General features: G+C 45.0%; 1 protein-coding gene across 1 annotated transcript in view; it reads right to left on the bottom strand.

Moving 5' to 3' along the window:
• The window catches only part of TENM4 (teneurin transmembrane protein 4), a 420,170-nt gene that overhangs the window by 59,653 nt on the left and 333,087 nt on the right, over positions 1 to 27,430 (bottom strand). The window contains 4 exon segments of the mRNA XM_030918905.1: positions 2,523 to 2,666; positions 5,911 to 6,178; positions 8,849 to 9,110; positions 14,949 to 15,068. Coding sequence (XP_030774765.1) covers positions 2,523 to 2,666; positions 5,911 to 6,178; positions 8,849 to 9,110; positions 14,949 to 15,068 — 794 coding nt within the window.

Genomic DNA, 27,430 nt, shown 5'->3' with positions numbered 1-27,430 from the left:
GACAGGTTTTTACCTGGCTTTGTTATTAATGGGCTGATCCCAGCTCCTATATAGGTCTCTTTACTGCTTTAACTGCCCATGGGCCTGTTTCCCCACCAACAAAATCAGGGGATTAACCTCAATGACTCAAAAGTTTCTTCCTACATCCATTCTGTTTCTTTTTAGTCTGGATCCTCCTTTTCCTCCTGCACGCTTCACAGCCTCCAAACTGGATCCTCTGCCCACTGCCTCACCTCTTCCATACTGAAGCCCGAGTGAGCTGTGCTCTTACAGATAATCAGGATTGTCTCCCAAACTGTTACCTGTTAGCTTTGTCAAAGCTGTCCTTTGTTCGATGGGTATCTTTACTTTTTATGTACTGTAATCAATCATTTTTCTACCTTAAAGTTTGTGCTTTGTTAGATTTTAGGCAATCCTTTCCTGAGATTTTTACAAGTACTCTACTAATTTCTCTCTCCCCTTCCCTCCCCTCCCCTCCCCTCTCCTTCCTCTCTTTCTCTCTTTCTCTTTCTCTTCTTTTTCCTTTTCTTTCTTTTTTTTTCTTTTAAATTGAGCCAGGGTCTCACTCTGTTGCCCAGGCTAGAGTGTAGTGGTATGTTCTCAGCTCACTGTGGTCTTGAACTCCTGGGCTCAAGTGATCCTCCCACCTCAGCCTCCTGAGTAGCTGGGAACACAAGCATGTGCCACCACACCCAGCTAATTAAAAAAAAAAAAATTATTTTAGTAGATATGGGGTCTCACTATGTTGCCCAGGTTAGTCTCAAACTCCTGGCCTCAAGCGATCCTCTCGCCTTGGCTTCCCAAAGTACTGGGATTATAGGCATGAACCATGGTGCCTGGCCTTGTAAATATTTTCTTCCATCAAATTTAAAGTGTTATCTTTCACACTGAGATGTTTAAGAAAACATCTGAATTTATTTTGTATACAGTGTGAAGTGAGGACTTCATTTTTCTCTACATATTGAGCCAATTTTCCCAATACTAAGTTCTAAAACACCTATCTATTCTCCACTGATATATGATGCTATCTCTGTCATGTTCCAAGTTCTTATATATACATGGTATGTGGCAAAAACTTCTCCTTACCCACTGATATCCACCCTATCCACCCTTTCCTTCTTTTGCAGTTACAGAATCCCTGCTATTTAGCTGGGCACATGACTGCCTAGAACAGACCATGATCCCTGGCTCCAGGGCAGCTACATCCACGACTAGGTTCTTGCAATGGCATGTAAGTAGAAGTGATATGAGCAGCTGCTGGGAAGTGAACTTACAATGCAAGGGACTTGCTCTTCATCCTTGACCTCCTTCCTGCTGACTGGAAAGTGGATGTGAAGGCTGGACCTGAAGTGGTCCCCTTGGATCATGACTTTGGAGATGAAAGCCCGAGTGGAGCATAGAGATAGAGGAGCCTGGGTCTCAGATCCTGCAGCCTTGGATTATCTACCCCCAGACTTGCAGAGTGGGAAGTGAGGTGAGTGAGAAGGAAACTTTTTTTCCAATTCTGTTATTTTGGCTTTTCTGAAACTTGGGGCCAAAGCCTAGTTTAATTACTCTTCCTAGGTCAGTTTCTGAACGCGTTCTATTCCATGGAATCAATTTATCTGTTCCTGTGCCAGCACCACACAGTTTCAGATAATATGGTTTTTCTAGAATAGCTTAATATTTGGTGAGTCCCTCTTCTTTGTTCTTAAAGGCTGCATTAGCTATTTACAAGTCTGTATTCTATCATAAATTTTAGAATTAGTTTGTCAATTCCCCCCCAAAACAAGCTGTGGCTTTGATGGGCATTCACTGCCCTTTTAGATCAGGCAGGTGATATCTGACATCATTACCATATTTAGCTGTCCCATCCCGGCTCATGGTCAGAGTGAGTTATCTAAAATACAGATCTGATGGTGCCACTTGCATGCTTTAGTCCCTGCAGACGCTTGACACTTGCCTTGCATGAAGTTGAAAGTCCTAATCTTCTTACCCTGGGCTCCAGCTGCTCACACCCAAGCTCTGTCTTTTGCTGTTCCCTTCATGTCATCCTCTGCTTAAATCACAATGAACCTTCTCTCCAGTAACTCTTCTTTTAGGCTTCAGCGCTTTGGCACATACTATGCCCTCTGCCTACAGTGTTCTCCCTACTTGATACACAGGGCTAATCCTGTAGACCATCTGAGACTCAGTTCAGGAGTTCTTGCCAAAGGGACACATTGATGAACCAAGACGCTGGGTGAGGTGCTCTTCTTCTAGCCTTCATAGTGCCCTGTGATGTGGCACAACATTGAAACTGCCTGGCGAGTATTTGTGTCTCACAGGCATAAAGTCTTGAGGCCACTCATTTCTACATCCCCAGTGCCTAGCACAGTGACAGGCTCAAAGGAAGTATCCAAGCAACATCTGTTGATTGAGCTCCCTGATCACATAGGAGCCTATGGGATTCAAAGTGTGAATTTTTTGTTTGGCAGGGCACAAGGGATATGAGACAAGGTTCCACCCCAGCCTGGTTCAAGTAATTCTATTAATCCACTTACCACTTTGAATGTTGAGGGCATGATGTTTGTCTAGGCTCCATCCTCCAAGCTTGGACGCATCAATTTCATAGCCCTGCAGCACTGCTGTTCTTTTTTCCCACAGGATTAGATCTGGGCAGGATTCATATTCATAACCCACAGAAACTATAAGGGACAGAAGAGGCAAAATGCACAAGTGAGCTAAGCCACTCTTTGGCCTTTAGACCTGTAGGCAAGGCCCCTGGCTTATCTTTTGTAGAAGAGGAAAAAAGGATCATATTTCTAAGTGGCAACCAGAACTATGTAAAATACTAACACAAGATTGCTGAGCCTTAACAATTTTTTCTTTTTTTTTTTTTTTGGAAGAGCAATTTTACGTTTGAGGAAAAGTTAAAATAAATGTACCAATTACTTTAAAAGGATCTAAGTGAATCCCTTCCAAGGAAATAATCATTAGTATGTGATAGGGTTTGTTTCTGTGTTCCCAACCCAAATCTCATGTTTAATTGTAACCCCCAGTGTTGGAGGTGGGGCCTGGTGGGAGGTGATTGGATCATGGGGTGGATGCTCATGAAAGGCTCGGCACCATCCTCTTGGTGCTGTTCTCATGATGGTGAGTGAGTTCTCCTGAGATCTGGATGTTTAAAAGTGTGTAGCACCTCCTCGCACCAACCCAGGTCCTGCTCCTGCCATGTAAGACGGCTGCTCCCACTTTGCGTATTGCCATGAGTCAAAGCTCCCTGAGGCCTCCCTGGAAGCAGATGCTGCCAGGGTTCCTGTACAGCCTGCAGAACCATGAGCCAATTAAACCTCTTTTCTTATAAATTACCCAGTCTCAGGTATTTATAACAATATGAGAATGGACTAATATAGTATGGAAAATACTTTGTGCATAAAAGTCTTCACCACAACATTATTTATAATATTGGAAAATTAGATGTAATCTAAAGGTTCAAGAGGGGTGAGAGGGTGAGTAAACCCAAGTGTATCCACTGTAGGAACACTATGAAGCCACCTGAGGTCACAGTGAAGAAGACTATGTGGTGACCCGGGAAATGCTTATGGAGCAATGCTCAGTTGAAAAGACTGTTTATATATGGTATTTCTGAGTTAAAAGAAATTACGGGCTGGGTGTGGTGGCTCACGCCTGTAATCCCAGCACTTTGGGAGGCTGAGGCGGGTGGATCACGAGGTCAGGAGATGGAGACCATCCCGGCTAACATGGGTGAAACTTCGTCTCTACTAAAAATACAAAAATTAGCCGGGCGTGGTGGCGGGCGCCTGTAGTCCCAGCTACTTGGGAGGCTGAGGCAGGAGAATCACTTGAACCCAGGAGGTGGAGGCTGCAGTGAGCCGAGACCGCACCATTGCACTCCAGCCTGGACGACAGAGCGAGACTCTGTCTCAAAAAGAAAAAAAAAAAAAAAAAAGAAAAGAAAAAGAAATTACACATGAAATTGTATTTGTTTACAGGATCACATATGACTTTTTTCTATTTTTGTCCATTTTTCAAATTTTTATTAATGACTATGGTGTTTTTTAAATTAGGAAAAATATTTAAAATCATTTATAATGAATATATAGAAAAGGAACTTAGTTGGATTACTTTTAAAAAGCTGGAAGTTGCTTTGAGGTTTCAAAGCTTGGAAATCCCCTGGATTTACTTTTGTTTCATAAATCCAGGACCCCCTAGAAGGTCACTGGGATGAAGGCTAAACATGACAGCCTCCCTGACCTTGGTGTATAAAAAGTCCTGTAACTGGACTATGGAAAGGAACCAGCAGAGACAGGAATGTTATTTCTTCCAAGCGTCTTTCTGGGCAGGCACTATTTTCTGGTGGACAATATCCTGCTACATGCTCAAGAAAGGAATTAACAATTGAGCAACTCCTTAAAGTTTCTTGTAGATGCCATAAAAGACTGCTGACCGTTTATGGCAACAGGGGAATGGGCTGGAAGACATCCCTGTGACCCCTTCCCCCATGGCCTTGAGTTCCTTAAGCAGCCACTGTGCCTCTTACTGGTCACTTGTGATCTTAGGAAAGTGACTCCAACCCAGTCACTTCCCTTTTTCACTGACTGGTGGGCACTAGAAGTGATCATTTTATCTCAAGAGGTTATAAGGCCTCATTTTAAAAAAGATGACAGAAGTGGCTTGATCTACAGAAGGGATCATGAACAGTGAGAGACGGCACCTTTGCTCCCACTGTGCCCTTGTTGGGTAGGATGGGATGCAAACCCATAGGAAAGATCTGGAATAAATCCAACTCTGTTCCTTCCTAGCCGTGCGTCACTGGGAAGTCATCTCACTTCTCTGGGCCTCAACTTCTTCATGCAGAATTTGGGGGTGAGAATTTTTGATTTACAGAGTATAAGGATTAACTGAGATGCTAATGTACAGGGGCGCACATTGCCCACAGCAGGTGCTCAAGCAACATTCTTTCATTTCCTTCCCACCTCCCTCCTCCTCTTTTCCCCCCTCTCTCCCTCCCTCCCTCCCTCCCTTCCTTGCTTCTCCTTCCCTCCTTCCTCCCTCTTTCCTCCCTCCTTCCCTGCCTCTCTTCCTCCTTCTCTCCTTCCCTCCCCCTCTTCTTCTTCCTCCTTCCCTCCCTTCCTTTCTAAATAACATTACTTCTCTGCTTCCTCATTCTGCCTTTGCTGAATCTCTGCCTTTTCTGGACCTAAGGGAATGAAATTGGAATGGGGTTCGAGACGAGAAGGGATTTGCTGGACGGTTACTCTTAAGTGCTTGGTGGATCAGCTCTGCAGGGTTAGAGCTGTTAAGAGTCCAGCTTTGAGCCCTTCCTGGGACCTCCTCTAATCTGGAAGCAGAAATGCATACAGTCAGCCCCTGGAAGCCCAAGTGCCAGTGAGGCTGGGACTCCAGGTGACGTTACAGCCAACTTCTGTTTCATCTTACAAAGAGACAGCAATAACAACAACAAAGAGATGACCTCTCTGACTGGGTAAAGAGGCCAAAAAGCATTTCTGATGGAGGAAGAATCTTAGTTACTGCACCTCAAAAAAAAAAAGAAAAATGAAAGAAACCACTTTTTAGCTTTCCTATTTTAATGGGTAAGTTCCCACAGCATGGCTGTGGGGTGGCCAGGCAATGTCCACCTGGTTCTGCCTTTGTGGCACATGCCCTCTTTTAGCCCCTCACAAGCCAGTACGGCACTTTCCAGGGCCCTTTGGTTCTGTAGCCTTATTGTAATGGTCGAGTTTTCCACACTCATGTCTTTCAGTACATTCTTTTAGGTCCTGGGCAGTCACAAACAGGTCTTAAAGGTCAATTAAGCCTTAGGTACTTTTGATCTGAGAAGAGGAAGGAAGGAATAAGGAACCCAGGAGGTAGAAAGAGTGCGCCCTGCGAGTGCTATTCTCTGAGTCCTGCAGCCGGGAGGCTTACCAAAGGCTTCTGAGAGCCCAAACACCTTCTGGTTGTAGACATCTGTCTTGTCCCAAATGAAATAATAGGACAGGTCTGGGGCTGCAGCAAACCACTTCCTGAAGAGGCGGCCCTCCACTGCTACCATGAGGTGCACCTTCATGAGGTTGAAGGGGATGGTCGGGTGGGTGAGGCTGATCCTCAGGACAGATTTGTAGCCAGGGGTCCGGCTGCTCAGGTAGCTCAGCCTCATCTTGCAGCCAGCGATAGAGATTTCCTCCTGCAAAGCCTAGAAAGCAGAGGCAGATCACAGCAAGGGACGGTCGTCAACTCACCCGGTGGAGGGAAGATGGCGCGGCCCCATGGACTCTGGGTGTTCAGGAGGTAGAGGGAAAGGCAGGAGAGAGCAGGGGGAAAAAAAGAGGAGACAGTGGAAAGAAGAGGGGAAGCAGAGGGTGAAGAGAAGCAGGAGGAGGAGGAGGAAGGGAAAAACATAAATGAGATGGAAGAAAGATTGGGGAGGGGTAAAACATGTCAGAGGACCTGGTTTCTGGGGCCAGTGTTCATGTGGTGACCTTGCAAAAGTCACCTCACCTCGCCAAGCCTCAGCCTCCTGCTCTGTACAACAGGGATGACAGCACTCATTTCATTGCAGTTTTGAGAGGAACACATAGGATATGCATATAAAATACTTAGATCACATTGCTACTGGTTCATGAGCTGTGTTATCCTAGAAAGCTCACGGAAACTCTGAATCTCAGTCTCCTCCCTGGCTTTGTGTGAGGACTGAGAAAGGTCACATAGGTAAAGTGCCTAGCACAGGAACATTGTCAGGGGGCATGCAGTGCTGCTGCTGCTGCTGCTGCTGGTGCTGGCAGCAGGGATGTCATGAAGAGAGACTGCTGCGGCCAGCTGCCTGAGCAGGAAGGATGGTTTCTTTCTCAAAACTTTCTTCAAATGAGATCTGTTCCAAATGACTTTCGTTTTCAGGAAATTAAACAGAGACTATGAGATATTGACCAAACAAATAATTATGCAGAGTTGAGACCACAGCCTGGCAGGACCTGTGGTTCACAGCCCTAGCTCATCCACAGAGAGAGGTTGGACTGCCTGCGTAGAGCTGCTGGCCACTCTGGGCCCCAGCTCCAGTGCCAGATGAACAGAGTGGGGAAGGCTGTGACCTGGGGAACGCTCAGGTCACTTAGCTACTGGGTGCAATGAGCCCAGTTCTAAGTTGGAAAGTTTAAATGAATGCCAGCAAGCCCAGGCAGACAGCAAAAGCAGACAAGTTTATCAGCTTGATGCTCTGGGCTCTGTTTCAAGATAGGAACAGTAAATCGATTGAGGCTAATATATCTATTCAAGGGACAATGGCTACTCTACCCTATGTTTACAGTGGATGTGGGCCTTTTTCATCCTGTCCATTTCATAGACAAGTGTGAACGCTTACCCTCACCTCATGCTCCTGAACACAGGACATTTTAGGGATTGGGTTTAAACCGAGGCAATCTTCCTAAACTATAGCTTACAAGTTCAAGGCAAAGCAGGACTCATACCCTGGTGAGCCCCTGGCATGACTGAAGTGCCATCCTGATGCTCTGAAAAATATTTACCTTCTTTAACATACCCTTTAAAATTCATATCTACCAGCACTTGCAAAGGCTAACCTATGAGAGGACTGGGAAAATCCAAGAGTTTGTTTATGTGTATTTCATGAATCTGATAATAAGCAAGGTTTTTGCCCTAACTGAATGTGCAGGCACCCAGCTCAGGGAGCACTGTAAAGAGGGTGCAACCTTTAACCCCATTTGTTCCAGAGTCCCTGCTCCTGGGAAAAATGTTTAGCTGGAGCTGAGCCAGGGTTGAGTAACGAATTACTTCTCTCCAGCAAGCTCTGTCTCCACTGACAACCATTTCATAAGAAAGGTCAGCCTGGTAGTTGAGACGGGAGACTGGCACTGAATCTCTGAAAAGGAGGTTTCAACTTGTGAGCGCAATGAGAATTTCAGAATGATTGTATGTCCTTCTTGTTGGCTGGCATCAGAAGCCACTCAACAGGGTACGCACGGAAAGGTGTTTGCTCAGCCAGGCATGAAACATATACACAAAAATGTATAAACTCCCTGCTCCACCAGCGCCCACAATCTATTAATAGGCACATCGCCTGAGTTCTCCTTAGGCAGGTGAGACAGCCAGGACTTCTCCTGGGCTTCTGCACTGACATCTCTCCTCTTCCTCAGGCCTTCGCTGCTGCCGTTAGAAACCGGGCTGGGGACAGCGAAGGAAATTCAACTAGCGGAGCTTTGTTAGGTGAAAATATCTATCTTGATTTCCATCAGATTAAAATGCATCTTTCCCAATTACCTTCTTTTAATGATAGTTAAGTAAAGCAGTTGTATATATAGTTTTGAGCCAAGGCCTTAATTGGCATGAAGGCGGCGTGTGTTAAATAATCTTAATAATAATAGCTAAAATTTATTGAGTACTTATTAGGTGACAGACATTGTGCTAAGCACCTCATATATATTTTTCTCATTTAATCTTTATTATAATGCTCACTGTTCGGGATCCTTTGGCTCCTTCCTCTTGATAGGACCATTTATTTTAAATATTTTTAACAGAAATAATGAGAGAGGGACATAGGATGCTGGGGAAAAGGAAAGTAGGCAGAAGTGAACTAACCAGGAGAGTGGAAAGACAGAGAGAATTTAGTATAAACCAGAGTGTGCTAGGCAGTTCCAGGTGCTCAAGTGTTTTCTGTCTGTAAGAGGGGGTACCCCCCATGCCCTTACATCATGCCCGTTGTGGGGTTTGGTGGCTGGATTTTGCATAACAGGCTGATGGGACCTGACCCAAGCCCTACAGAAGTGTTTTCTCTCTTTCCACTGTCTCTGAGATCCTCTTCCACTCCCAAAATGAAATAAAAGTGTGGTGGAATGCAGTTAGGAAAGCTGGGTACCTGAATTTCTGGCACAATGGGGCCTTTCTCTGCACAGGAGCTGGCAAAGGATGTCAGTGGGGATGGAGAGACGACAGGGTTGGGGCGGGCAAAATTGCTCAGGTCACAGCTGGGAATCTCATTCTCCTCATGTCTCATGATGATGGTTTCCATGACAAAGAAGCGATCCCATGGCAGCCAGAGGGTGTGCTCCTGTGTGATGAAAGGTGCCCGCTCGAACCGCAGGATGATGGAGATGCCGCCATTTGTCACCAAGTCAAAGCTGTTTGGGAGGGGAAGGTTGTGAAGGGGTGGGGAGCAGAAAGAGCAGGAACCAGGATAAGAAAGAGAGAGACCAAGAAAGGAGAGAAAATTACACCAAAGGGTCTGAGCATTTCTTGAGGGAGGTTCTAATGCCTAAATATTTGACTGCAGCGCCAAACAATGGCAGTGATTTCAGAAAGCAGGGTTTTCCCCCCATACAATGATTCACATAGAGAATTTGCTGAAATGAACCATTGCTGTGGAGAGTCATTTTCCAGGACACACAAGAGCTGACAGTGGTGCTGCTGGTACTTAGGGCCTTTCAACTGCGTCAGAGCCGAAGCCCAGTGAAAAGTCAGGGAATAAAGCAGAACAAGCCTTGATCTGGGTGTTAGGGCCTGGTCCTGGCTCTGCCTTCAACTATTGTGTGATCTTGGATAAGTCACTTAGCCTCTTTGATCCTCATTTTTTTTCATCTGTAAAATGCAAAGGCTCAAATGGATTATTCTTAAGTCTCTAAGATTCCATGACTCCACAGCAATTTTAGCTCTAATTGTGATAGATTACTCAACAAAGGCCTTTGCAATTACAAAATAGCTAAGCAGTTTAAAGATGGCTCAATTAGAATCACAGTATCTTACAAGTGAAAGGGGAACCAGAAGACTGAGTGCCAGCCTCCTAGTTGAGATGAGATCACTGTGACAGCGTCTGGAGAGCTGGCAGCCCAGCCTCTGTTCATCAGCCTCTGAGGATGCTGGGGAGGTCTGAGGAGAAACCTGCCTTCCTAGCCCTAGTTCTGTCATCAACGTCACACCAAATAGGTCTGCTCTATGATGGTCTTCAGGCCTTCCCTGATCCTAGATGACCCCCTGCTAAGCCCTTCTTTTTTTCAGGCTTGTGGGGATTGTACAGGCAGAGTCTTCCTTGCCTCACCCCAGAATATCTTGTGCCCAAACAGGACCTAGCCAGAAACATACTGGCAGTTCTGTTTGGTGCTGGCATCTTAACTCCAATCACCTGCAGACAAACCTAGCAAGGCACTTTCCCATCCAAGCCTTGGCATGCACTTTTACTTTAGAACATCAAAGAAAACTGAGTTCCTCCCTATCTGTACACACAATGTTTCTGACACTGTCCAGCCCCACCAGGAACCTGATTTGAGGGTTCTGCAGCCACATATTTAGAAATCAGATGGACTCAGATTACAGACAATGGGAAAAGAGGGCCACATGTGAACCAAGGCACATCACTAATCCTGTAGGCTGGCTCTGCTAAAGTAAAAAGAGGGCATAGCGTGGCGGCTACTTAAAGCCCCATCATGCAAAAAGACATAAGACTAGGCCAGGCATGGTGGTTCACACCTGTGATCCTAGCACTTTGGGAGGCTGAGGAGGGTGGATCACCTGAGGTCAGGTGTTCGAGACCAGCCTGGTCAACATGATAAAACCCTGTCTCTACTAAAAACAAAAAAACTGGCCAGGAATGATGGTGGGTGCCTGTAATCCCAGCTACTTGGGAAGCTGAGGCAGGAGAATGGCTTGAACCTGGGAGGCGGAGGTTGCAGTGATTTGAGATTGCACCACTGCACTCCAGCCTGGGGTGACGGAGTAAAACCTGTCTCAAAAAAAAAAAAAAAAAAAAGATGTAAGACTAGAATCTTGTGTCCTTTCCCTTCTTAAAACAGAAAGTTTAAATCAAGTAATAGGTGAACCACTGGAGAGGAATTTAATGGTCATCTGACCTAGTCCCCCTCCCATTTGATGCATCAGTTTCTTCTGTAGAACCACCATCAAAGGCCCATTCAGTTCCTACTTACACAATTCTAGAGACGAGGAGATTGCTAGATCCACAGGAGGACTGCTCTGTTTTAGGTTAGTTCTGACTGTTAGAACTTTTTTTTTTTTTTTTTTAAACTGAGTGTGAGTCCCTCTCTTTCCAGCTTCTTATTCACTGGGCCTGATTTCTATCTGCTGGGGTGACTTCAAACTAGTCCGTTCCTTCTGTCACAACCTGGCTGTAGTAGGTATTTTCAAGGCCTGTCTTCATTGGCTTTTTTGGATGGAGAACTCCTAACTATCAAACTGGATAGCTCAAACTTCACCTCCTCCACACAGCCTTAGTTAGTCAGAATTCCGGCTTCCTCCTTGGGTTCCACTGCCCCACATGCATGGCATTGCACTGTGATTGCTTGTTGAGCTCTCTGGCCCACAGACATCGAGTCCTCTGTCTTTTCAGAAACTAGCCCAGTGCTTGGTGGTTAAAAGTTGATGGAATAAATGCATGAGTGACAGCATCAACTGCTCCTGAACTGACATCTACTAAACACCCTATGTCCCTTCTCACTTTGGCTGTTACTGCAGTTAAATCTAAGGTTCACCTGTGCAGTTGGTGTGAGAGACTTCAGTGCAGGGTCTGATTTTGACCCTGATAAATCCACCATGGGGGAATGGGCCCATTCCTGCAGCTTGCTCTTCTTTCCTCCAGAGACTGCAAGGATTCTGCATGGAACCATCCTGTCCTAGTGTCAAGTTCTGCTCTTGGTAGATGGCATCCCCAGATTTGGGGCTCCAAGCTCCACAGCCTGACTCTTCCGCCCTTTGCAGGAGCTAGCACCCCTTTGCCTGTTCCGCATTCACTTAGGTGAAGTTGGGCCTGACCGTCATTCAGTGATAGAGAAACACCTGGGGTAGGGTTTATTTTGAATCAAGAATTCAGGTTTTGGTTCTCTAGGAGAGCACCCATGATTTTGGGGAAATACTCAAAGAACAATTTTTCTGTCACAGAACTGAATAGCATCTGTGCCTTGACAGAACATTTTTAACTGTCAAACAGAATTTCAGCCAGACTTATAAGCTCCCTTCATGAGAGGTTGTATAGAGGAGGGAGGAAAGACAAACATGGAAAGACATATTCCCAAGGCAGTGAGCAAGTAGAGGGCAGCTGGCCTTGCCAAGAGCAAGTAATGAGCTGGGGCTAGGCCTGCTTCTCTGGAGGGGAAACCCTGCTTTGGATATGAATGTGAATGTGACCCCAAAGGGAAGGCCTGGGTGTCATATGAAGCCCAAACAGTGCAGGGCCATTCTGAACACTACTACTTGCTCCATGGCTGAATTATATCACCTTTCCAAGCCTCAATTTTCTCATTTGTAAAAAGAAGCTGATGATCATAATCATTTGGCAGGGTTATTGATTATACTGATGGGATAATAGATGGGAAAAGCACAGGGCCTCACACATTCCCTTGTCTTGGCCCCTACCTCTCCCCTCCCCTCCTCTCCTTTCCTTTCTTCCTTTCCCCCTTTCTCTCTTTCCTTTCCCCTTTCCTTCCTTCCTCTCTTTTCTCTTTCTTTCTGTTTTTTGAGACAGGGTTTCACTCTGTCACCCAGGCTGGAGAGCAGGAGTACAGTGGGGCAATCATGGCTCACTGAAGCCTTGACCTCCCTGGGCTCAAGCGATCCTCCCACCTCAGCCTCCTGGGATGCTGGGACTACAGGTGCATGCCACCACACCCAACTAATTTTTGTATATTGTTTTGATAGAGACATGGTTTTGCCATGTTGCCTAGGCTGATCTTGAACGCCCAGGCTGGTCTTGAACTCCTGTGCTCAAGTGATCCTTCCACCGTGGCCTCCCAAAGTGCTGAGATTACAGATGTGAGCCACTGCACCTGGCCCCCAATTTTCAATTCAATGAACCTAATCTGCATCTCTTGCCTGTTATTCTTTTAGTTTGTCTTCATGGCCTCTATTTTCCTTTTTTTAAAATGATCTCTGGCTAACTTCTCTGCTACTGTTTTCTGTTTGTAAGCTTCTGTAAAGGTGTGAAGTCTGGGATTTCAGCAAGTGGGTGTGTGTGTGTGTGTGTTTGTGCGTGCACATGCGCACGTGTGCGTGTGTGTAGGGGTGGGGGGGCTGAATGAGGGCAAGTATCATGGTGCCTTCCTGGAAAGCGAAGAATACAGGGTCCCTGGACTTTCAGTCCACTTGCGCACACTGTTATTTCCAGACCATATCTCTTAGTCTTACGGTTTTTCCTAAGGCATGAGAGGTAAGAAAGAAGGTGAGTTAAGGAAGGGTGGGAGGGCAGTGGTATCTGTTCACATATAACAGAGATTTTTGTATACTAAGAGAACAAGTGATAACAAGCGATAACTTTCCCATACATTAGGCTGAGTTGGGAAGAAAATTTAAGCCCCAAAATGCACTGGTAAGAATTGATCTGAAACTCAACCTCTATTGCAGCAATTCTGGCTACTGTGATGTAATTTAGGAGGCTGATGCAGGAAACATGGCTGATATTTAGCTCCATGCTCTCAGTGGGCAGTAGAAATTGCAGAGGAAGCACAAACAGGAGGAATCGGGAGGTGTCAGAGTGAGCTTTCCCCAAAGGCTACCGAACTTATGCCAGACTTGGTGTGTTTTTTGAATCTACTCTAACCAACTACAACAGGGCATAAGGACTGATGATTTGCCATCTCACAGGAGTGACTGGCAAGTTTCATGGCAAAAAAAAAGGCAGTCCTGAAAGGCTTCTTTTGGATGAATGTTTCACAGCAGGTAATAATGTGGTCAGAATACCTGTTGCCTAGGAGGCTCACATCTGCCACTTTCATACAGCAGGCAGCATCCTTCACGCTGTAGCTAGTGTCTTCATGAGGGCCTTCCTGGGTTGGAAGGTGTACAGGGTAGGGAACAGTGGCCTGGCCTGGCCAGTTTATCCCTGAGGACTGGCCACTAACGTCTTCCAGCTGGGCCTCTTCCTTTTCACATAGAGTGAGAGGCAGGGAGGGGGCACCCCATGCCAAGCTTGCCAACCCCATCTAAGAGGCACACATGTCTACAAACAGATGAGCTTCTACTTCATTATCACCTCGGCCGGGACATGTTCACATCTGATATTGGATTAAAGAGGTGCTAAAATCAATCAAGCTGGAGCATAATTTCCAACACAGAGTGAAAATCAACCTTATGGGCCCACGCTTAGCCAGATGGACTGCCACCACCTGGTTTTATTAAAAATAGAGGACTTGTCATCACTGACAGCCTAAATATTCTACTTTCCTCCTTCTCTTTTCTTTTTCTCCAAAATATTATCATTGCCTATCCTGTCACCATCACCTTCTCCTTCAATAATCTGTAATTTTAACAAAAAGCTAATATTCATTGTATACTCATTATGTGCCAGACACTGAAAATACAGCAATGAATCAAAGTGTGGTGGGGAACTAAGATTTACTAAACACATACTGTGTGCCAGGTGCTTCCTCATCCACCATATCATCTAACCTTCAAAACCAATCTGTGAAATAAACAGCATTAGGACCATTTAACAGATGAAGCCAAGACACAGAGAGGTAAGGAGAGTTATCCCAGGACACGCAGCAGGTGGGAGAGCTAGGGCCATTAAGGAAGCTTTACTTCATTCTGCTGATGGTTCTTGGAGGAATTCAAAGGTCAGAATTCTGTCATCACCCAAATGGCTTGCACAGATCTAGGCAGCTGCAGGATGGAAACCGCATAACAGGAATGGCTGAGATTTCTCAAGCTGTCTGTTCTGTAGAAAGTGGTTCACATGACTGTTTTATATCATAAGTCATGGAACAGGATATGTATAAGGTACGCTCTCCTTACTCTGAGAACCAAATGAGAAGAAACTGCTAAATCTAGAGTCAAAGGGACATAGGCCAGAGTCAGGTACAAGGTCATACAATTAGTAAGTTGCAGAGCTGTGCATTTGAATTCAGGCCCTCTGAGTCCAAGACCCATCCTCTTTCCACATTATCAGTTCAGCAGCAGCTATATGGCCAGACCACAAGAGCAGGACCTTCACTGTTTCTGACTCATAGAAGGTCTCCTACCTGCCATCTTGCCTGCTGATTGTATATCCAAAGATAGGGTTATTGACAAAACTGATGTTCACACCAACCAGGGGGGTTCCATCTGATGTCATCACTTGGCCACGAATAACACAAGCATGCCTGTGGGAAGAGAAGAGAGCACAAACATGATATACCTTTCATGATCAGAGCCCTGGCTGGCAGGGAACCCCAAGAGGCCAGAAGACAGAAAATCAGCACTGAGACACATCTTGTACCCAGTGGCTCATGGTACTCACTCAAGATACATAATAATCTTTTAAAAAAACGTCGCCTCAGTTTAGGGCATCAAAGTGTCCTTGAGAGAATTGCTATTGGGAGGTGATTCAATGTTCTTACTTGGAGGTTATTTTCTAAGGATACTATACTATGCTGTAAGGAGATAAAGCTGATCGCAGAGGGCAATATCACCTAGTTCTGTGTGTGTGTAGTTCAATGATCTGGGCTCAAATCCTGGCTCTGTCACGTCCTAGCTCTCTGAACTTCAGTAGGCATGTGCCAGTTCTTTGAGTCTTTGTTTTTTCATGCTGGTATAGGGTAAGCTCCACAAATGGCAATGGCTATTACAGCTACTAACAGTCTCATTGGAAGTGAACATACAAACAAGTGAGCAGGATAGAAGGTACTTCCTTTCATCTGACATTCGAGATAGGAGGACAGATGTTAGCATGCTCTCGGAGTGAGTTTTGGAACCTGACACCTCTCCCAACATCCCTCCTCCCACTCTTACTCTATATTTTGCACAAGAAATTACCTGCTTTTCCCAAACTTGCCAGGCGAATGTTACTTAGTGCCTCTGTCTGTGCAATGTTCTTCCACCTGCCTAAAATGTCATTCCTGCACTCCTCTCCCAATATTCTCACCCTTAAAGACCCAACTATTAATGACACCTCTTCCTTGAAGCCTTTCTTGATGCCCCTAATCAGAACTAGTTCTTCTCTCCCACAAAACCTGATGCAGACACCTTGATACTTTACCAAAGCATACACGCTCCTCCCTTCCACTAGATCCTGAGCTCTTTGAGGGCAGCGTGAAGATTTCTTTCTTTCTCCTCACAGTGCCTGAACTATGTCGAACAAATCCTAGGTTGCTATTGAAAACATGATGGTTGAACAAATAAATGGGACAATTAGAGATCATCTAGAATGGTTGCTTTTCAAATATTCAGAAACAGAAATGTTTGGGTAAATGACATTTTATAAGGACTCCAAAGCGGAAAAGGAATGAAAAGATCTACCCTGGATGAAGTTGGGGTGGAGGTCTCCACTCCCTTGGGCTGATTCTGAGGGCAACTCTGTGTAGTCTCCATGTCTGGAGAAGTCAGTTAGAAGATCCCTAAGTTAGTGGAACTTTCTCATTGTATGGAAGAGGAAACCAGTTTCCAGAGAGGTTATATTGTGTGCCCAAAGCTCCACAGAGAGCAGGTAACAGAGGCAGGACTTGAACCTGGGCCTCACTACTCCAGGTCCAACTCTAACCAGTCACTTGCCACTGGCCACGGGTGGAATTGAAGGCACTGGCTGGTCCAACATCCTCAGGGATCCGCACACTGGGGAGAAAGCCCTCGCTGAAAGGCATCTGAGACAAAAAACGCAGGCGCTGTGCACCACATAACCTTCTCTATTCACCTCAGGTAAGAAGGCTTTTCCTTCTGGCCTAGGGAAGAGCTAGTGACGAGGCCCATGGGCATTCATTAAAAAAAGATCTCAAATTCAGTCCCTGCCATATGAGGTACCCACACCTCTACCTTCCTAGAGTGATAAACTTTTCTCTGTTGGATGAGAAAAGCAATTAACACCAGGCTTGTAAAGCAGCTGGTCTCACTAGTGTCCTTTCTGAAGGCAAGAACAACTACCCACAATGCACTAGACTCCCCACCCCACCCCACCCTCCTCACCTCACTCCATACAATCTGGTTAATGCTAATTCAGTCAGTGGTTTCCTTCCGAGGCCCTTGGTCTAAATGCAATTACACGGCAAACAAGTTAAGCGGGTGAGGCTCAGCAAAGACTTTCAATTCTGCTCTGAAGGTCTTCCAATGTATTTATGTGAAATTATCTCTCCACTAATGGGGAAGATTTATTCCACCGATTGTATTCAGCTGGTTCTGAGAGATGTTTTCTTTAATGGAGGACAATTGAATTTTGTATTGCTGGAACTCTGTCCTTCCAGAGAATTACTAACAGATCTCATCTCCTGATGCTGGCCACCATCCAGCCTTCTCCAGACATATGTGCCTCTGGATTCTGCCTGGACAGTAACCAGCCCTGGGAGGATGGCTTCCTTTCTGGGGCTGTCCTGGCTGCTGCCCCTCATACACATGCAGGCCAGCCTCCTCTGATTGATCTCTCTTTGGGGATTTCCTGATAATTGGGAAACACTGAATCGGCACCATTTGGCTACCATGTAGCCTCCAACTCAGCAAGCTAGAGCAGATGCAAGTTTAGTCCGGGCTCCCGTGGATTGCTTTTGGATTCTGGGGAAGATTAGGTTGACTCCCTGGACACTGATAGGCCATAGAGGCGTCTTGCCAACACAGGCATTTGGCTCAGGAATTAAGTCCTGGAGAAAAACACTTCCATCCCCGTTCTGTTTTCATGATTTTCAGTTGTCAGGAAAGCCCGGATTAATATAAAGCCTTCCCTGGAACAAAGGAGATGGAAGTCAGCTCGGCGGGGGCCTCTGAATTGTGTCTTGTGCCATGTGCGTTTGTCCTGGGAGGTTTGAAAAGATGCGAGTGCTGGGATTCCCTATGCTTGCTTTCTGCATCCATTTATTTAATGGATACTATCAGTGGTGTGCTGGCAAATGTTTAATGACTTCCAAAGAAAAAAAGAAAGAAAAAGAAAAGAAAACCAGCTTCAACTGTAGCATTTGCTCATTTCTGTGGTGTAAATGCTCTCATTCTGGCTGTTTTCAAGCTACCAAAGAGATGCCACTGAACACAGAGGTGGCAAGAGACACATAGGAGGATGCCATTATGCGATACTGCCACCGTGGAGATGCGATGGTCCTGAGTAACTCAAGAGAAAACGTAACATCAAACATGGCAAAATAATTAGAAAGTAATAAGTTTTGAGTATTTATTACCTTTGCTTTTAACATACCTTATTTAATTTTATATAATTTAATTTTTAATAATGGCTGTGTTTACCAACCAGCTTGCCGAATTTCTGAACATTTAATAATCAGTTCTTGTGAACTGGTTCAAGCTGGCTTCTGCATACCACTGGAACACTGACCCTACACTGAGGGTTGGGCACTTGCTCAGTGGTGGAGATGTGGCTAAGAAATAGTTGCTGCTTTGAATGTAGAACTCTGCAATGGAAGACTGCCTTAGTGAAAAACCATTAACGTGGGAGCAAATCACTGCCACCAACTTGGCTTTCCAGCTAGCTCATATGATCCTCTATTACCAGTCCTCTATTTGACATGATTTGCTTCCTCACGGTCGCTGTCTTGGTGTAACGGAGTTTTGGACTGTTATTTTCTACTCATCCTTAAGAGTCTCAACTAAGCTGTCACCACCTCAGTAAGGTTGTCATCAACTTTTCCTGACACAATGAATCACCCCCTCCTTTGGGCTTTTATACACCTTATAAGTATCTCTCTAATATTTGATGGTCATATTATATCATTTGCATTTATATAGCCATCTCACATGTTTACGTGTGAGCCAGAGGAGGGCTGGACCACATCTCCAGAGAGGGTAAGCATGGGATGCTGCTCTCAGAGTGTTTGTGAAGTGAAAAACAATCAAGTAACTGGAAGAGAGAAAAAGACTTGCTCAAGGTCATCCAGAAAGGAATTCACTTGGCTGAGCTGACACTAAAGCTAGGTCTTCTTACTTCTGAGGCCTCACTCTTACTACTGTGTTATGTACCTGCAGTCACTAAAATTCCTTTAATTTCATGAAAAATCAGGCACCTACTACGAGTCAGGCTCTGTGTTAGGTGCTAAGTTCCAGAAATGTATGAATTACGGTCTCCACTTACTTGCTAGAGCTCACAAAAGCCAACATGAAATGCCCCCGTGTAGTTGTCTCTGACACCAGTGAGTCAACACATGGGTTTGGCATATGTCAGGCAGCTGGGATATAAAACAAGCAATTAGGCTAGGTGAACTCTGCCAGGAGGGAGCGCCACTGCCAAGCCAAGGGTGGTGTCAGACATACTGGCATGAGTCCAACCACACACTCAGGGCCTGACTGAGGTGCCCTTGCTGACGCCAACAGGGGAGAAGATCTGCCTGACTGCTTCTTGAAGAGAGTGACAAGGTTTGGGATCAACAGAAGAATCTGCTGGAGACACAAAACCGCTCCAAAACAAAATCAAGCAAATAAAAAGCCAACCTCAACTGTTGCTCAGGGAAAAGTGGTAGGGCTCTGGTGGCAAGAGCGCTGGGCTGGGAGTCATAGTTCCCAGTTCTGACTCTGGGAACTAACTATATGATTTTGGAGTCATCTGACCTCTCTGAACCTCCCTCCTCTCATCTGTCAAATGCAGGCTGAAGTTTTTCCCAACTGGTATAAAATAGAATTCAACATACATTTAAGAATTTATAACTGTTTTAATCTCATACTACCCAATCCAGCTAAAGCAGCCCTACTACACGTGGCTTCAGAATCTTAATGGAGCTCATGCAATACTTATACTTATCGCTAAATTGTTCCCTCTATCTGGAGACTTCCACCTCTCCTAGAGCATTCAACAAGCAGTAAACACCACTCCTGCTCCTTCCGGGCTACTCCTTATGAGCTCTGAGTGCTGTTGCTCTGCCAGGACAATCTTTTCCCCAGCAGAACATGAGCTCCTTGAAGACAGGGACCAACCACGTGTCTCTCACTGCTATATTCCCAGCATTGATCATGGTTGATGGCCATTTCTGAGTGGGGAAAAGAAAACCTCCTCCAAAACAGGTGTTTGCTCTGGAATTTGAATGCAGGGCACAGAGTAAGCTCTTGATAAAGTATTTACACAATGAATAAAGAGCTTATGTGCTTCTGTTACTTAAGGTGAGGACGATGTTAGAGAACTTTGAGCTACTTGACCTTGACAGGGATATGGTTAGAGAACCCAGGGCTGGAAGAGTTGTGCCCTTTCAAGAGGCTGGCCCACACTCTCCCTCAAAGTTTGGGTACGTTTCCCTGGAAGACTCACTTGCCTCAGCCTAGCTCTGACCCTTTGATTCTATAACCTCCTCATCTGTACCACCTGTGGTCTGGAAAACTTTGAAAAAGAATGCCAGAAACAAAGATAGATTGATTAGTCAATGTATATTATACAAGCAGATAAAGGAAGGCAAAGGGAGAAAAACTGTAGCTTTTATTATTATTTGTGTGTGTATGTGTGTTATTTTGTTATTAAGTGAAAGCAGCTACTTTGGTGTTCAGGAGACTGGAATATCATTTGGGATCTAGGTGGCAAATGATAACTCTAGCTTTTCTCTCCTTTAAAGCATTTGCTAGTCTATAACATTATTGATTATGTAAATCACTCCTTTGCATTGTGTATTTTAAACAGGTTTATTTGCCTGACTTGTATAAATCCTTAAACTGTTTCCTGCTAACTTCTGCTGACTGAATGGGGATCTTTCCAGCATCTACTACAATTTATCTGAAGTCTTGTAAGAACATTACCTGGGCCCAAATGAGAAGCCTCACTTCACAGTCTGTGACATTACTACCACTGAAGGTGTTTCCAGTCATAGCCTGACATTGTCCTCTCTGCAGTTCCCAAGACCGTCTTTCCAGCCCAGCCACCAGGCTGATCTGCAGCTCTCTCTTCCTAGTTTTGATCTGATGCTCTGCCTCAGTTTCTTTAACCAGCTTTTCCAGCCCAACATCTTCCGCCTATATACGCATTCTTGGGAAACCCCTGATTATGAAACATTTGAGTCAGAAGAGCCCTTCCTGGTCACCTCTTTCAAACTTCTTTTGGTAAAGATGAGAAAATAAAGTTCAGACAGGGAACGACTTGCCCATTCTTGCAGAGTTGCGGGGGAGCCAGGACTGATTCAAATGCAGGATTCACCATGAGAACTTGGGAGAGCCACTCCACCTCTCAGGGTACTCGCAGTCTGACCAACATGTACCTAACTATTTGAGAATCCCAACTTGACTTGGCTGCCTCACAATTCAGAGTTCACATGATTAGAGCCGGGTTCTGGAACCATTTTTGATTGTATGTCCTTTCTGCAAACATTTCTGAGCAGGCTTCTTCAATGTATTTGCATTCATTTATAAATTGCACACATGTGCTACCATCGCTGATTCACCCTGGGAAGGGTAATATACATTTGGTGCAAGGTTTGATGAGTATTCATATTTCAAATAGCCTTCTTGATAATTTTGACTCTTTTAGTGAACTCTGTTAAGATTGTTGATCATTTTGAAACTCTTAGTTAACTTTTTGCTCAATCTTATGAAAATAATCATGTTTAACCTCATAGCGAGATTGAGGAAAGTATTTAATATTAGGAGTAGAAGTTCAGCTCTGCCATTTTTTTTTTGTTTGCTTGTACTTGCACCATTAGTATTATTTTCCATTTGTATTTACTTTGCAGGAAAACTTTAAAGCCACTTTACCATTTTATGAGTAAGTTTGGTTAACACTAGATTTTATACAGATACACAGACATGCACACAAACAATTATGATATAATATAATATTATGTCATAATACACAATAAACAGTAATACACAATAAACCAGTGTGGGTTCACTGTCCCTCTTTCTTTCTTTTCTTCTTTTCTTTTCTTTTTTTTTCTTTTTTTGAGACAGAGTCTCACTCTGTCACCCAGGCTGGAGTACAGTGGCATGATCTCAGCTCACTGGAACCTCTACCTCCTGGGTTCAAGTGATTCTTGTACCTCAGCCTCCTGAGTAGCTGGGATTAAAGGGGTGCACCACCATGGCCCAGCTAATTTTTTTGTATTTTTAGTAGAGACAGGGTTTTGCCATGTTGGCCAGGCTGGTTTTGAACTCCTGGCCTCAAGTGACCCACCTGCCTTGGCCTCTCAAAGTGGTGGGATTACAGGCATGAGCCACTGTGTCCGCCCCACTGTCCCTCCTTCTGTGGAGTAGATCTTGATCTCCCTCAGAATGCCTCATGTACTGGTCTAGACATGTAACCAAGTAACACAGGAACCAAAGGAACAAATCAGTGAGAATCCAACATTATATAGAAACAAACCAGTCTTACTTTCTTATTTCTTAAGATAAAAGAAACACTGTATAGATAGGGCCCCTAAAATTTTCTTCCTGTTCTCATGGCCCACCTTCGGTATCCACCTTGGGACTCCGAGAGAGTGTATGTGGTGATTTTTTTGTATACAAAATAAACTTGAATATGCTATTTATTATTATACCCCAAAGCCAACTTCTCATTGTGTTTCAATCTTTATAACTTATTTCAAAGCTTATCCTATATTTACCATGTTTATTTTCCAATAGCCTTATGCCCAAACCAATACAACTTGATCTAGTCCTTTTTAAAATTTTTTTGAGACATGGTCTTGCTTTGTCGCCCTGGCTGTAGTGCAGTGGCATGATCTTGGTTCACTGCAACCTTTACCTCCAGGGTTCAAGAGATTCTCCTGCCTCAGCCTCCTAGTAGCTGGGATTACAGGCTCCACAGGCTCCTTCAGATTGACAGGAGGGAGGAGTCTACCTTTTAAGTTACAGGGGTCTTCTCAGTGACTGAGTCCACGTTCCTCATGTATAGGTGTGGTCAGTGATGTCTGAAGGTGGGGCAGAGCTTCCCTTCCATCACTCCTTGAGGATGGGGTACCACCAGCTCTGCCATGGTGCCATGACACCACCTGGGGCCATCTAACAGCAAGATGGCCCAGCAACTACTAGTGTCTTCGGGGACCTGAGGTTGTGCTTCCTGCAGAGCCCAGAAACCACTGTTCTGTGGCCTGCTAGCTAAGCACAGCTGTTGAGCTCCTTCAGACACCAAGGAGCGTGAGCTCCCAGGCTGCAGAATCAATCTCTCAAGCCTGTGGGTAGTCTGGCTGCTCAATGCTGATGCTTCAGGCTGAGTCCTCTCCCACAGGAATCTTCTAGAATATTTTCTGCTGGCTGATAAATGTGTACACAAGAACAGAGCCCTTGACTTGTCCACCATACTATGCTTCTGGGGAACTGAGCCCATCAACTATGGCGAGGGAGAAGCAGGACTGAGAGGGTCTGGCCAGCAGGGAGCAAGGCCCTTGTCCCAGGTAAGTGGGTTGGTCATGTCTGGGGACATGGCTCAGAAATGCCATTATTGTACCTGGGGACATGAGATATGTGGTGCATGTTTAGATAGGCTGCTTTCTATGCTGTGTGGCCAGAAGCTTGTTTCTAAGAAGACTTTTCAGGTGATGGTTTGTGCCGTTAGAAAAATACAAGGCAGCTCTGCTAAAATGTGACTCCAGCCACAGTCTCTCAGCAGACAAGTTCATTCCATGACCATGTGTCTTGCCTTCTGTCAGGGCACAGGGCAGGTCCTGTTTCACCAGGAAAGGGGAAACTAGAATGAACCAGGATCAGACCCACTTCATGGGGAAGGGACTGATGCCAGGCAGAAACACAGCTAAGGGACTCTGCACAAAGTCCAGCTCAACAGGCTAGAGCTGAGGTGTACAGCAATACACAGCTGGCCTGTGATGGAAATAATAAATCAAAGGATGAGGGAGGAGGGGCTGTAGCGGCATCACGAAAGGGCTCCCAGAGGCATCTGGATGGGGACGTCCATGTGTCACTCGGTTATCATGCCCAAGTAGAGCAGGGATGGAGCTCCAGACCCAGATATGGCAGGGATGGGAGCCTGTCAAAAGAGGACAAGCTTTGAGTCCTTTGGTGCCAGGGCACCAGGATGCTTAAGTCAGACAGAGAAAGTGGGGCCAGGATTCAGGGACAAGGCAGAAAGCCATTTGGCACAACTGGCAAGTCATGGCAGACAACAGTAGCAAGGATGTGAGTTGAGCAACTGGGGCTGCTCTAAGCCCTTCTTCTCAGATTGGGATTGGTCCTAGAGGCCTGCAGGGTTAGATTCACAGGGTGGACTCACATGGCCCCCACTGTGGTGGGAGGAGGAGACCCAGGCAGGGGAGGCACGAAGGGCTGGATATCTCCCCTGTAGCAAAATACACACAGAGGCTGCATCCCTCCCTGTCAAGCCCCTGATTGTGGGATTTGCTTGAAGCAAACTTTTAATGCCTCTGAGATCTAATTGGAGGGCCAGTTAGACTACCTGCAGAGGTACCTGCAAGACCTGATCCTATATTCTCTATTGAGGGCAACATTAGTAATGTGAAGCATGGCTCTATAAATATTTTAACTTCTTATTGCTTAAAATTTCTCAGCGTTGGATAAAAATACAGAAAGTCTTTGATTTACAAAGAGCAGAATTACAGTTTATAGTTTGAGATATACGAACCTTCACTTGGGATTCCAGGTTCTCTGGGACTCAGGTTTGGCTACTAACTTGCTGAGCCAGGGGCTCTCTCTGGCCTTGGAGTTTCCTCTTCCAGCACAGAGGGCTGATGGTCTGGAAGGTCCATTCATCCCTGCCATCCTAAGGTGCTGGGATATTTGCCCCAATTACACAACTACACTGATGCTTCAGGCTAAGATTCTCATTTTTCTCCCAGTTCTCAATAGTGACACTAAAACCTGTATGTATACTAATGCTATAGCTAATGCTAATATTAACATTACTGCTATTTAGTGACAGGGGTCACTAACACTTAATGAATGCTTACTGCCCTAACACCTAAGTGTTTTATGTGTGCTAATTTAATCCCCACAAAATCCCCATGAGGTGTGGGTTATTATTTTCATAGTGTAGAGGAGGGTAGTGAGGCACAGAAAGATTAAGAGACTTCTCTAAGGTCATACAGCTAGCCAATAGTGAGGCTGAGATTCCAACCTCTGAGGTCAGTGCTCTTCAGCACAAAGCCTTATTGCACATGGGTTTTTTTATGATGTAGTAGAATATTGGAGAGCAAGTCAGGGCCAGGTGGGGTGCTAGGGTTGTAGTGGCACCACACTGTATGGATTTCTGAACTGAAGATGCTGAGCTGGGAACATAAAGGACTCAGCGGAGAAGAAGAGAGGCTCAGTACATGGGCTCTAGAGCCACCTGGGCTTGGCTTCCAATGTTGGCTCTGCTATTACAAGCCCTATGACCATGGCCCAGATTACTTAACTTCTCAGTATCTCAGTTTTCATTGCTTAAAACAAGGGTAATAAAGTCCCTATATCATATGGTCTGCCCGGAGACTTAAAGGTGTTACTACCTATAAAACATTCCAAATAGAATATCCTTGGTAAATGTTAGGTGTTAGTACTGAACGCATGCTATGAGCCAGCCATTGGGCTTCTGGGTATTTTATCTCATTTAATCTTCCAAACAACCTGGCAGGGTAGAACTAGTGACCCCACATCACAGGGGAGGAAGTTGAGTCTCACCAGCCCAAGGTCACATGCTCTCACTTTCCCTAGGACTTGAATCCAGGCTCTCTCCCTCTAACCCAGAGTCGTTCCCACTGCACCACAGCATCCTCTGCTAATGCTTTCTGTGATGGACAACTAGGAACAAGCTCAAGCTACAAAGCAAACAGAGATCGTAATTCGTTTTTGAAATCAATAAAGGGATGATCAAGTGGCAGAGGAGGAGTTGTTAGCTGCTCATCAGGATGATGTGAGAACTCGTTGTCTGCATCCTGAATTGAATCACCTAGTTGCTTTATCATCATAAACATTCATTTCAGTGCGGGGAGGGATTTTTAAAAAACCAACATGAATAATATATAATGGCTGACATTTTGGAGGAAGCAGGATCTTTGCCTTCTTCCATCTTCCATCAGGTTATTTATCATTGTCTTTCTTTTCTTTCTTTCTTTTTTTTTTTTAAACTGATGGGGTACCCTGTCAGTTCAGCTTGTTCTGAAAATGCAGGAGTAGAATTCAATAATAAATTCGCTCAGAGGCCAGCTGTCAGGAAGTTGGTGTTTATTTGAAGTCCATTAGATGATCTCTGCTGCTCGGCCTCTTGAGGGCTTCCTGAGGGATAAGACCTGGGTGGAGGTGGGGGGTGGGGAGCAAATGCTCTTCTGAAACTCCTGTGCCACTGACGCTTGCATATGGCTTTAGGTTCACAGTGTGCAGATAAAAAACTATATTGCATACATGGTCATTTCTCTTTTCCATCATTTTTCACTCTTGAAAACTCTTGCTTTTAAAATTCCTGGAAGCTTTGTGCCTTTATATAGGGTATGAAAGGAATTTGAAGACTTAGGTGGAATCAAGGTTATTTCACTCCTGTTTAGAGCCAGTTTTAGGTCCTGATTAAGATGAAAGGCTCGAACTTGGTTAGTGAACGAGTGAGGGTCACATTTTTCTCAGTTCCTGCCCCTAACCCACTTTTCTGGCCTGATATTTCCCTCTGTTCTTCTTTCTCCCACATGCCCCCTTTGCTTACCATGCTTATATACCACAGATTTCCTAAGCCCATCTTGATTTCAAATGTCAGAGCATGTCTTCTGACCTTTGATGTGGAAAATAGTGTCATCATAATTATTCTCCAGCCACATTAAAATTCTCTGCATTCTCTGATTGTCCTGGAAAGTTATGCTGTTGCTCACACTGTTTCTGCAGTATAGAATGCTTTCTACAATCCTGTTCAACTGAAACCCACAGTAAGCAATACAGCCTATCCAGTAGTTCATGCATACACATACACATATAACTGAAATAAGTTTCATGAAATACATATTCTTTTTACAGTGATGCACTGATATTTTCTATTTCATTCTACTCCATTTCAGTTAAATTTACTTCTTTTTTTTGAAAATAATAGTTTCGACCTGCTGAATTGATTTCATGATGTACTAATGGGTTGTTATGACCTGCAATTTGATAAATGATGCTCTAATGGCCAACTCTCCTTACCAAAATTTTTGTCTCATGCTGAAGGCCATCTCCTGCCATAAGTCTTCATTCGTTCATTTGTTTTCAACAGCAAATAATTACTACTGCGTACTCTAAGCCTGCCCTGTGTTACATGCTGGAGAAGCAAAGCTGTAGGAGAGGCAGCTCTCACGGTGTAGGCTCAGGGGACAGACGTGCAGTGGGAGTGATGGTCTTGCCTTTGAGCTCTCAGAGCACTTTTGTCTCTACTTCTCTTCAGGCACTCAGCAGGGACTGGCTAATTCATTGATTTATTCTGTCACTCACTGTGGTTCACTCTGTGCCAATTCCTTTGGGTTCAATGACACACAAGGCATGGGACCCACGAAGACCCCCACAGTAACGGGGTGAGATATCCTCTCCTTCCACACCTAGTGCAGAGCAGGTGCTGGGCAATAGTCACCAAACGAAGCTTGTGTGTGTATGTGTGTGTGTGTGTGTCTGTGTGTGTGTGTCTGTGTTTTGAGACAGGGTCTGGCTCTGTCACCCAGACTGGAGTGCAATG

The sequence above is a fragment of the Rhinopithecus roxellana genome, chromosome 15 (genome assembly GCF_007565055.1).
Source record: "Rhinopithecus roxellana isolate Shanxi Qingling chromosome 15, ASM756505v1, whole genome shotgun sequence".
NCBI lineage: Eukaryota > Metazoa > Chordata > Mammalia > Primates > Cercopithecidae > Rhinopithecus > Rhinopithecus roxellana.
The sequence above is the reverse complement of the archived record's forward strand: the minus strand, read 5'-3'. Positions and strand labels throughout refer to the sequence as shown.